Source organism: Giraffa tippelskirchi, chromosome 12 (genome assembly GCF_054371585.1).
Source record: "Giraffa tippelskirchi isolate mGirTip1 chromosome 12, T2T-mGirTip1v1.2.pri, whole genome shotgun sequence".
Lineage (NCBI taxonomy): Eukaryota > Metazoa > Chordata > Mammalia > Artiodactyla > Giraffidae > Giraffa > Giraffa tippelskirchi.
Genome location: NC_137286.1, coordinates 44738007 through 44750348, shown reverse-complemented (window position 1 = coordinate 44750348; position 12342 = coordinate 44738007). Strand labels below are relative to the sequence as shown.

Here is a 12342-nt window from a genome sequence, read left to right as displayed (position 1 = left end):
TTCTTTTAAGTTGCTATTTCCTACATTGCTACTGGGGTTGACTTTTTTATATTTATTTGCCACTATACCCTGGTGGCTCAGACAGTAAAGAATCTGCCCGCAATGCAGGCAACTCGGGTTAAATCCCTGAGTCAGGGAAGATGCCCTGGAGGAACCAATGGCTACCCACTTCAGTATTCTTGCCTGGAGAATTCCATGGACAGAGAAGCCTGGAGGCTACAGTCCACGGGGTCACAAAGAGACAGACACAACTGAGCAACTAACACAAAACCACAATACATTTTAGTTCTACAAAAGAGTTCACAAAACCTGTTTACATTTGTTAGCTCTTCAGATTCTCTATATTGTAAATATGGATGGGGTAAAACACTGCCATTCTGCACTAGGGAGAAATGGGGCTCCAACAGCTAAAAGCAGTTACCAAATATTTATTGTGCCATGCATACTAGCAGTTATTTTTAAATATGTTACTTCTAATTTTCCCAACAGCCCTGCCAGGTAATTACCAGCCTCATTTTACAAATAAACTGGGGTGGGCTGACAGGCTGGTTAACTTGCCCTCAGCCACTCAGCTGGTAGCAGGGCCATCTGCAGTCGCCTGAATCCTGAATCCGTCTCCCTGCTCCACAGCAGCTTCCCAGGGCCTGGGCTGAAAGATGCTGGTATCAGCAAGAAGCACAGGGGTCCACCCAGTCCCACACGTGCAGAGAGGCATCACTGGCTGCAGATAACACAGTCCTTGGTTTGTAGGGGTGCCAGGTGTGGGTGGTGACCAGCGGGGCAGGGTCCATCCCACTGTCTTCTAGGAAGATGTGACCTCTGTGAGTGAAGAGAGGTTCTACTTGGCGCCCCACTCCAGCCCAAGACCCAACATCATAGACCTGGACCGTCCCATCGAACCCTGAAGAAGAACAAGAGAAGAGAGTGTTGACACTGTATCTCTGAAACTGTTTTTATAATTTGCTCTGTGGAACCAAAACAGGCTGGAGGGTGAGGAATCAGACAGTAATGAGGTACTTAAAGACCAACCGAAGGGCATGTGACATGTGACATCAGCCACGTCAACAGCGGCTGATGACGTCACAGAGCACATGCCAATGAGCATGTGTGGTCTGTCTATCATGTGCCAGGCCCGAGGCTAGCCCTGCATTCTCTTTTACCCCTCATGACTATATGAAGTAGGTAGTATTTTGGTTTTTTTAAGTTTATGTATTTAGTTGCAGCATGTGGGATCCAGTTCCCTGACCAGGGATTGAACCCAGGCCCCCTACATTGGGAGCAAGGAATCTTAGCCACTGGACCACCAGGGAAATTCCCATGAAATAGGTACTATTATTTTCCCCAAGAAACTGAGGGTAAAGAGACTTTTCAAACCTTTTCTGCTAACCCCCAATTCTAATCCCTCCACATTAGGTCCCTCCCAGCAGATGGCCTTGTCTCCTACTTCATGGGGGAAACAGAGACACCTACAGAGAGAGAAATACCCCAGAGACGCCTACAGAGAGAATTACCCCAGCCTGGCTCATGTCTCCGCTCTTTCTGGATCCAGTTGTTATCAATGAGCCTCTCCTGCTCTCTCAACTATTTTCAGCCTCTCCCCTCTCGGAGGATTCTTCCGTGGGCTTTAAGATATCTCATTATACACCCTCACTCAGCTAGATGCTGCCAGGCCAGACCCAGGAGTCTGCTGATCTCGCTGGCTTGCTGTAATTCTAAAAGCGAGTAGCCTGAGAGGCACCCGAGATCCTGTCACCTCTCCCTGGTTCAGCCCAAGGCTGTTCTGGTGCTGTACCACCTGCAGGCTTCTGGACCAATGTCAGAACTGAATTCCGGCTGGGAGAGGAAAGGCCCGCTACCCATGTGTGAAGTTTGGTAGCCAAGATGAGGAAGGGCCATCGCTCACGAACCTGGAGAACTAGGCGCTTTTCTGTGACAACTGTACCTTCTGGGGTCAGATTTATTATGGGGCTGTGGGCTCCCTCCCGAGCACCTGAGAGTCCCCTGGGAGAGAGATGAAGTGACAAAGTCCTCTCAGCAGTACCTGAAATGGCCAAGCAGTTGTCCAGGCCAGGGGCCCAAGTCACTCGCAGCAGCTCTGGTTCAGGGCTGGGTGTGGACACGGGGCACTGGACTGAGCTCACGGGCTGGCAGAGATCCCGGGGGTCGAGAAGACAGAGCTGCCCGTCTGAGCCTAGGCGGGCAATGCTGGGCCCAGGGCCCCGGCCCCCAGCTTCTGCACACCACCGCCTTCCAGCAGACCCAGGGCCAGGGCCGAGGTTCTCTGACGGGGCCCACTTTTGGCGGGTGTCGACCAGCCCCAGGTGGCCTGAGGAGCAGCAGAAGGCGAAGGTGTCCATGTCCAGGACCTGCAGGCTACTTAGCACGTTATCGTCACTGACACCTGGAGAACAGGGTGAGTAAGAAAAGCTGCTGCAATCAGATGGGGCTGGTGGGCCCGGCCAACAGGTGGCCAGTCCTTTCCTCGGGGAAGCTCCCCACCAGCCCCAGGCAGAACGAACCACATCCCCGGTGCCCCTCATCTCCCAAGTGCACTCAGCTGGCTGGGTGCTGCTCTCAGGACCACCTCCCCACACCCAGAACAGCAGCCCCTGAGGCCAGGCCTTGCCTCTCACTCATCTCGTTTCCCCAGCAGCGGGCACACAGGGCTGAATTCGGATGCCAGTGTGGCTGAGTGGGGCTGGGAGGCGGAGGAGCTGGAAAGGACTGCGGTACCTGAGGTGTACGTGGTCTTCTGCGAGTCCAGATCCACCACCTTCAGGTTGCTGAGCCTCGTGCCGTGGAGGATGCCTGGTGCCACCGATGGGAAAACAGCCACCCTGGGCCAAAGAGGGCCCTGGCTCTCGTGCACATCAATGGTGCTAACAGCTCTGATGACATCTGGCGGGAAGTGGGAGAGGCTCAAGTCCAGAACGTTCAGGCAGGTCTGGAACATTACATGGTAAGGGCCAGGCAGAAGGTCAGGGGAGAAAAGGAGCTCACTGTTGGTGAGGGAAGATGTGTAGACGTAATAACTCCGTGCTGTGTTTCCATTTCTGAAGCTGTCAGGAGACCTGTCATTTCTCTATGATTTGTCTTATGAACTATTTTGCAAACTGGAGATAAAGAATGACAGCAGCCACATCCAAACCTGCCAAGCAGTTCTGGCTTTTTAAAGTTTTGTGGAGAACAAATAAAGGAAGAAAAAAGAACATACTAGCACTGTCATTTATAACAGGAACAGAGTTCATGAAGTAACGTTATTTCTCCAAAAACATATCCCGTGACCACAAGCTGTTTACTGAAGCCTAACAGGTGAAGGTTACAATACAGATGTCTTCAAATATAAACAGGGCAAGAAAGTCCACATCGTTTTTACACTGAACATCGACACACTTGACCTCAGGCTAAATCAGATTTTAGTTTTGTTCACCTCAGCCTGCTTGGACAGCAGGCAGGTTCCCATCCTCTGCCATCTCCATGTATAACATAGTTCAGAACAAGTAGTTTGCTGTACACACTATTGTTACTTAAAGGGAGACACCCATTTTCCATGTTAAATTTTCTTGCTCCTAGAGAGGGCTCACTGTTTGGTTTCCAGGTTCTCTGGAGAAAATGGAGATCTGTGTATTTTTACACTCTAGATGAAGAAGGGATGGATGAGAGGAAAAACAGCAGCACGGCTGATCAAGCGAGCACGTGACAGCTGTTGCCTTGTGACAGTTCACACATGAGTCACAGAGGGCGCGGCCGGGCCGGGTTGGCTGCAGAGGCCCCCTGAGCCCTGCTCCCCAAGCCACAGGCTCTCCGTGCCCTTGGTGCAGACTTGCTAAACGTAAATGTGCTGCCCCAAGGGACTGCGGGGGGGAGGGGGGGAGGGTCCTCGAAGCAGACACAACAGCTGAGCCTCAGGCCCATCCTGTTTCCGGGGCGCCAGTGAGACCGAGATTCAAACAGCCCAGCCCACCTGACTCTCCTAGGCCTCACTTAGATGCTCCCTCTTCCCCTTCCACAGACTCCAGGGAGCCTGGCAGGGATCCCCCAGGACCTGCTCAGAGCCAGGGGTTCTCAGGTCGGATCTGTCCCCTGATGGCAGGGAAGCAGGCAGCTGAGGGAATGCCATCAAAGGCCGATTTCAAAGATGCAGTGGAAGACAAAAGCTTTGGAGCTCCTGACTGGACAGTCACTCCACAGTTAACAACAGGAAAGAAATGCAGGTTCCTCTTCCTCCTCACCTCTCTCAGGGGAAAAATACCCCCTCTAGGAAAGCACATCACCCTCACCAAACCAACTGAAAGGAAAAATTACTATGAAGTCCAAGCAAAAGATGCTGTGAGGCACCTCCAAGAACTGGGCAATAAAAGAAAGTTGGGACTTCCCTGGCAGTCCAGTGGTTAAGACTTTGACTTCTAATGCAGGGGATGTGGGTTCAATCCCTGGGCAGGGAACTAAGATCCCACTTGCTGCAGGACAACTAAACCCGTGCACCGAAACTACTGAGCCCAGGCACTGCAACACAGATCTCGCATGCCACAACTAAGACCCAGTGCAGCCAAAAATAAATAAATAAATGTTATTTGAAAAGAAGAAAGCAAGAAGGTTGTGTCTGAAGTTTAAACCAGTAGAAAGGTCACAACGGCTGTAAGCAACCTCCTTCAGGAGTCAGAATGGCTCCAGACCTGAGATACTGAGCAAATGTATTACCAGGTTGAAAGCAAAGTGGTGGCCATGAGAGGGCGCTGTTGAGCCACCAAGGCACAGAAAACGGGGCGGCCTGTGGGGGGAGGGGTGGGAAAAGCCACTCACTGAAGGTTTTAACTTCAGTGCAGGCCTCAGGAGACAGCTGGCTGACACTGTTAGACATGTCTTCGTCTAAAGACATCCTTAGCAGATTCCTCATCCCCAGAGCTGAGAGGAGAGGCCACAGACCCTACTACCTCCAAGGGCCTGGATAGCACCTAGGCCTAGGGGCCCACGCCTTAACAAGGTCTATGCTCTCTGCCTCGGAGAGCTTGGGCTTCCCTGGTGGCTCAGATGGTAATGCGTCTGCTTACAGTGTGGGGGACCTGGGTTTGATCCCTGGGTCAGGAAGATCCCCTGGAGAAGGAAATGGCAACCCACTCCAGTATTCTTGCCTGGAAAATCCCATGGACAGGGGGAATGCAAAGTCAGACATGACTGAGCGACTTCACTTTCACCTTTCACCGAGAGCTTACAGCCACGCCATTTGGAAGCCTCCGAGCTGGTTCTTCTCACTATGCTTATGTTTACCACACAGCCTGAGATTAGGTTAGGTCTTCTATAGGAAAAGAATAAGGATCTGGAATCCGTCATCTTTGGGGATACTTATTTTTTCATTATAAACTAATAAAGTGGCATTCTGGTTTATACAGCGGCTCTCCGAATCCGGTCACTACACCCAGCCCTACCAACAGGATAGATTTGCTCTGGGTGTGCTCACAGAATCAGGTTGCTGAGACACCAAAGCTCTGTGTCAAAACCTGGACCTTAGAAAATACACTTTTAGGTATCTACAAAAGCAGCTGGCCAGACTTGCCCAGATTATGGACTGTTCTGCACTAATATCCAGGGGAAGATAATGATCTGATTTCCTACTGGCATATGAGAGTGTCAGGGCATGTCTCCTTGGGCCGAGCTCCCCGGGGCCTGGCTGCAGGTTCTCTGTGGCACCTGGTACCCCAGGCAGTGTCAGGACAGGAGACAGCTCCAAAGGTGCCTCCCACCCCAGCTTAAACCACCGCTGCCCCACACTGCGTAGTTTTAGAGAAACATAAAAACAACTGTAAGTTACTGGCATAAGGACAGACACAGTGATCATGGGAACAGAATGGAGAGTCCAGAAATAAATCCTTACGTTCACGGTCGACTGATTTTCAACAAACGCACCAAGGCAGATCAGTGGAGAAAGGTCAGGCTTCTTGACCCATGGTGCTGGGAAAACCTGACATTCACAGGCAAAGAGATGAGCTTAGGCTCTTCAGTCATACCATACACCAAAGTTAACTCTAAGAGATTTAAATGTTGCAGCTAAAGCAATAAAACTTTTGGGAAAAAAGAACATGGGGGAAATCTATGGGTAAGATAGTTATGACACCAAAAGCACCATTCTGAAGAGAAGTAATAAAATGGACCTCATTAAAATTTAAAATTTTATGCTTCAGAGGACCCTATTAAGAAAATGAAAGACCAGGAGAAAATATTAGCAAAACATACATCTGATAAACAACTTGTAGCCAGAATGTACAAAGAACTCTCACAACTCAAAAAAGACAAAATAGCCAACCAAAAAATATGGGCAGGTTTCCCTGGTGGCTCAGTGGTAAAGAATCCGCCTGCCAATGTGGGAAACATGGGTTCGATCCCTGGGTCAGAGAGATCCCCTGGAGAAGGAAATGGCAACTCACTCCAGTACTCTTGCCTGGCTGGGAAATCCCAAGGACAGAGGAGCCTGGTGGGCTACAGTCTGTTGGGTCACAAAGGATCAGACATGACTGTGCTGCTAAACAACAACAATTAATAGTTACCACCAGGCATGATTATAAGCAGACTCTGAAATCAGACTAGAATTAAGTCTTGGTTCTGTTACCATCTTTGTGACGGTAGCTCACTTTGACCAAGTGAGCCTCTCTGGACAGTCTGTTCTCAGACTCATGAGAATTTTATGAGCTCACACATGGAAAGTGATCGGTACAGTGACTGGAATATAATATATACTCAGTAATATTACTGTTACATCTTACAGATTGTTGATTAATCTGAACAAGTATCTATTAAAATGTACAATGGAATTAGAATATCAAAGAGCCTGTGACAGCATATTACCTCAGCCTGCTGGCGGGGAGTGGACAATAAAACACCCTCATTAAGATTTGAAGAGGTATTTTACCATAGAAGATACATGAATGGCTAGTAAGCACATTAAAAAGATGCTCAACACTACTAGTTATTAAGGAACTGCAGACAAAGCCACGTGATATACAATTTCACATCCATTATGATGGCTTTAATAAAAAAAGACAAATAATAACAAATGTTGGTACAGGACATGGAGAAACAGGAACCCTCATACACTGCTGGTGGGAATGTAAATGATGAAGCCATTCAGGAAAAGTTTGGGAGTTTCCTAAAAAACCCCACATAAATTTACCACATGATCCAGCAATTTCATTTCTAATATCTATCCAAGACATATGAAGACGTGGTCCACACACTTGTACATGAATGATGTTAGCAGCATTATTCCTAATAGCCAGAAATCAGATCCAGCAACTGGTGAACGGATAGACAAACGTGGTACATCCATACGAAGGAACACTGTTCAGCCTTAAAAAGGAACAAACTGCTGATACATGTTACGACACTGTATGACATGGTAGACCACAAAAGTATTATGATTATGCTCAGTGAAAGAAGCCAGCCACAAGAGACCACATGTTCTATGAGTCCACTGATATGAAACATCCAGAAAAGGCAAATATGTCATAGAGACAGAAAGCAGGGTGTGGGCAAGGGGATTAGTAGTAATTGGCATGACAGATATTACTGAGGACATAAAAATGTTCTAAAACTGACTTATACCGGTAGTTGTACAACTTGTTAAATTTACTAAAAAAAAAAAAAAAAAATCACTTAATTGTATACTTAAAATGGGTGAAATTCAATAACATGAAAAAATAACCATAATTAAAAATAAGTATATCCAGACACCTGGAAGCTACAGAATCAGACAACTGACAAGGAAGAAACGACAAAGGAAAGCCCACAGGGTCAGTGACCTCAAAACCCAAATGAGGACCAGAACTGTCTTCCTGCAGCAGTGGAGCTGGGGGAGGAGCAAAGAGCCAGTTTCTGGGAAGCACCCAAGAAAGGCAGTGTGGGAACCGCAGGCAGAGACCACACAAGCCAAGGGGCAGTTCCCAGGGAGGCTGCCTATGCCTCTGGGCCCGAGTCCACGCTGGCCCACAATGCTCCCACCCAAGGAGGGATGGCAGGGGCTGGTGCCTGCCTGGTGGGAACCACAAACCCGCCGCTGGAGGGGATGCGCCTAGGGAACCCCCTCCACTCCCAGAGGAACAGTACAAACGCTTCCTGCGTCTTTCTGTCTCCTGCAGGCCAGCCCAGCCTCTTCCTCGCTCACTGTTTCCCATCCCTGAGAGCAGCATGGCTGGAGAGAGAGGTGACCTCCCTGCTGCCCTTGTGCTGCCCCTGCCCATGGGAGAGGCTCACCGCTCACCGGGTGCCCTGCCTCTGACCCGGCTGGCAAGCTCCATTCCTGAAGCAAGCACAGGAAGCTCCATGAGGGGCTCTGGCTGCTAATTCATCTCTGCTGTGTTAAAGTAGATACTGCATTTTAAAAATAAATTCTGGGGGCCACAAGGCATGCAGGATCTTAGCTCCTTGACCAGGGATCGAACCTGTGTCTCCTGTGGTGGAAGCATGGAGTCTTAAAACACTAGATCATCAGGGACGTGTCTACAGATTCTCCATTTAATTCCCAGCCAGCTCTGAGTCTACTTCTTAACTGGCTCAGATTAGGGATTGGGGATGTGAGAGAAACAGGCCTTCCTACAACCCCATCCCCCACCAATTCAGTCACTCACCACTGTCCTCTGCGAGCTGCCACACCTGCAGGTAACACCCGGGAGGGCCACTGGTCACCAGCAACCTATTCAAGATGGACAGGGAATCTCAGCACAGACAGTGGGGAGCTCACCCACATACCCCTAGTCTCTCCCTCTCCAGCGCACTCAGCGTGGGACCCCACACTCTCCGGATTGGGAGAGCTTACCGCAAGGACGGTCATTAAGACCAGTCACCCTCATTTAACAGATGAGGGGCAGGCTTGATTCCCTCCAGGGACAGCCGTGGGACTGAGCCCTGGCTGCCACTTGGCATGATGTGTCCAAGAGGACCCAGAAGGGAGCCTGAACACAGAACCCTCACCCACAGGCTCTTGGCCTCTGCCAACCGAGCTGTTGGTCCCAACCACCCACCATCGGCTGAGAAACTAACAGCATCCCTTCTGCTTTATGCCCTGGGGCAACACCACCGATCTGCGGGTTACAGGGTTACAGTAGTCAGATGGTCTGTGAGGGACCAAGACACCACCGAGTGCTGGTGTCTCTGTATTCCGGATCTGTGTGTGCGCACAGCCCATCCATGTGCCCCTGTGCTGAGGGCGGAGGGGCAGCGGTGGTGATAAAGAGGCAGGATCACCCTGCCGTTTGCAGCCACTCCAGCCGGAACGGAAGATCTAGGTCACAGACAGAGCTGACCTTACCTTGTGTCTGGCACGTGCTTCAGATCAAAGACAGACCTGTCTGAAAATCCTCCATGCTGCACCTTGAAATCTCTTTCGGGGAATAAGCCCTAAAATACAAAGAGGTGGCTGATCAGAGAGGGCTGCTCTCCAAAGGAGTGTTTCAGAGGAGCTCCAGGTGAGGAGCCATATCCCAGCCTGGCAGGAAACCCTGGAAGCCGCTCAGGTGGTAACGATGCTTCTTGAGCAGGGCCTCTGGGCACTGTAACTTGTATAATAAATGTTGGTCTCAGCTGCCTACAGAGATGGCTTTCTTTCCTGCACATCCAAAGCCTTTCTTCTAACCTTTCTCCGTAGTGAAAGCATTATATTCCAAGCCTGCTTAGGAGAGTCACAGAGGTTTAACAGCTTATCAGAGAGATAACTGGAATGTATCAGCGGACAAACACAGCCCCATTCCTCCTGGCACCTCCCACCGGAAATTAGGTGGGTTCCTCCAGCACTAAAAATACAACCGTCAATCATCCAGTATTCACTGTGCCAGCCACCTTATTTAGTGCTTTATCATGTTGAATTCTTACAACCACCCTGTGACGTGGGCACTATAATTATCCCTATTCTAAAATGACAGGGCTAAGGTACAGGGAGCGTAAGTAACTTTTCTAAGGTCACACAAGAGTTATGTTACACGTTTGAACCCAATTCTGTCTAACCAAAGTCCATGTTCTTAGCTGCTGGACTACTATCTCCATGTGAGGAACCAGAGGCAGAGGAAAAGGAGGTGGCCACAAAAGAAAAGAGGAGGGACTTGCCTGGTGGTTCAGTGGTTAAGAATCTGCCTTGAAATGCAGGGGATGTGGTTTCCATCCCTGGTCGGAGAACTAAGATCCCACATGCCACAAGATTCCCATGTAACGCAACAAAGATCCCAAGTGCCACAAATAAGACCCAACATGGCCAAATAAATAAATATTTTTTTAAAAAAGAGGAAAAGCCAGGGGTGAGGTGAGAGGTAAATCAGGTCTCTTATCAAGGCTTGATTTTGGTGTGGTCCTGGCTCCTGAGGGGTGGAGATGAGGGAGAACAAGAGCACTAGGAAGGGCAGCAAAGGCTGAACAGATCTGTCCGATGAGTCTGAGTGATTTCATAGTGACATTAGGTAACCATCAACTTTTTTCATCACACATTCTTTTTCTCCTGGCTTCTGGATTGCTGGCTGTTTCTGAGATGCCTCCTACTTTGAACACTGTTCATTCTCAGTATTCTTGTGGGTCCGTCTTCCTCTATCCATTCCTCAAATGTCCTCCCTGAGGTTCTGTCTTTAGCCATCATCTCTTCTTACTCTTTATACACTACACATTCATCTGAGCTGATCTTAATCATTCTAAGGGTTTAACCACCCTCCATACTCTAATGGCTCCCTAAATCTGTTTCTTTTTTTTTTCACACCTACAGGATCTTAGTTACCCCACCAGGGATTGAACCCAGGGCCCCTGCAGTGGAAGCACAGAGTTCTAACCACTGGACCACCAAGGAATTCCCCCTAAATCTACTTTTGATAAAGTATAACTGACTTCTTGCTCTAGGAGCCCTCTGTAAATCACAGGACTTTTTGCAGCACTTACCTCTCTGCATATCTGTTTCTCTTTATTAGACTATAAGGGCAGGCCCAGTGCTTACAGTTTCTCTCTTTCTAGTGCCCGGGAAAATACTTAGTAGACAATAGGAGCTCCATAAAGGTTTAATAAATGAGTAGAAGCAGACACATACATTCAGCATATATATATATTAAGTTACCTGGTTTTCTTTTACAGAAAGTCTGAGAGGCAGTATGAGATGAAGAATCTCATTTTTTTTCAGGCTTTCATAGCCAGCAACCAAGATTCCTGGAAAAAGAAGCAGAATACGCTGGGACAAACTGTTAGAAAGATTGTGAACCATGGCCGGGTCTAGACACTCTGCCATATCTCCCAAAGCAAAAATAAACTCCTTTGCCACTGGTATGCAGCCTCATATTGGGGGATGGAAGAGAGCTAGATAGAGTATAATGCTGATACTACAAGAAATTGCTGCAAGTGACCAAGAGGTCCTCAAGCTTTCAGAAATGGTTGGGTCCCTCTAGGCTGAGCTCCTTGAGTCCCAGATTCAGGAGTGGGATTCCATCTCCTTCAGGGTCACGAAGGGCATCTCACCTTTGTCACCAATCCATTCAAGCACTCGAGTGGCTCCGGAGAGGTCGAATGCATGGAAATCTTGGTATCTGAATGATAGAAACACGATGTCACATATTGATGTATGGCACTTTTACGACTGTTCAAGAACCTGAGATGTTAGCATTGTACAGTGGTTGGGGGCCCAAGTTCTGGAATCAAGCAGGGATCAAATCTTGTTACATATTTTACCCTCTGTTTGACTGGGACCAGGCCAGTCACAATTTCCCGGAGCCTCGTCCTCATGCATAAAATGGAACTCCCAGAGTACCCTGACTTCACAAGGTTGGTGTGTGGAATCGAGACAATCTTTGAGGTTTAACTCAGAGGCAAAATAAATGGTCACTTGCTTCCCTGGTGGCTCAGATGGTACAGAATCTGACTACCTGGGTTGGATCCCTGGGTTGGCAAGATTCCCTGGAGAAGGAAATGACAACCCACTCCAGTATTCTTGCCTGGATAAGCCCATGGAAAGAGGAGCCTGGCGGGCTACAGTCCATGAGGTCGTACAGAGTTGGACACGACTGAGCAACTAACACCATAAAACAAAAACTATGTTATTATTATCCCCCACAAGCTCGGCTCCTACCAGTACTTCACACAACTTGCACACACAGGAAGGTGCCATTTCCCAGAAGCGGGAGCCGAGGCCCAGACGGAGTCCTCCGTATAGGTCCCGCCCCATACCAGGACTCTCCGCGTGCTCCACCCCGCGCCCGTCGGCCCCCAGGCCAGGTCCCGGCCCAGATTCCGCGTCCCAGGCCCACACGATTTACAAGCGCAAGGACTCCACCAGCCAGTCCTCCGCGGGCTCCATGGCAACTGTCGCTTCCGGTATCCTATTTCCGCCTCTGA

At 49.1% G+C, this 12342-nt stretch overlaps 1 protein-coding gene across 2 annotated transcripts; it reads right to left on the bottom strand.

The window, feature by feature from the left end:
- Window positions 1–413: 413 nt before the first annotated feature.
- WDR73 (WD repeat domain 73) lies at window positions 414–12340 on the bottom strand. Of its 2 annotated transcripts, none has more exons than XM_081546943.1 (8): window positions 11943–12340; window positions 11470–11537; window positions 11075–11163; window positions 9299–9387; window positions 8619–8683; window positions 2734–2898; window positions 2042–2401; window positions 414–901 (listed from the first exon to the last, which is right to left on the bottom strand). In XM_081546943.1, exons 1-8 carry the CDS (start codon window positions 11954–11956, stop codon window positions 666–668), a joined length of 1086 nt encoding a protein of 361 aa, XP_081403069.1. In that variant the 5' UTR covers window positions 11957–12340; the 3' UTR covers window positions 414–665. The 2 variants fall into 2 exon arrangements, with proteins under 2 accessions (XP_081403069.1, XP_081403068.1); XM_081546942.1 differs by having other exon boundaries at window positions 12264–12340.
- Between the last annotated feature and the right edge of the window lie 2 nt (window positions 12341–12342).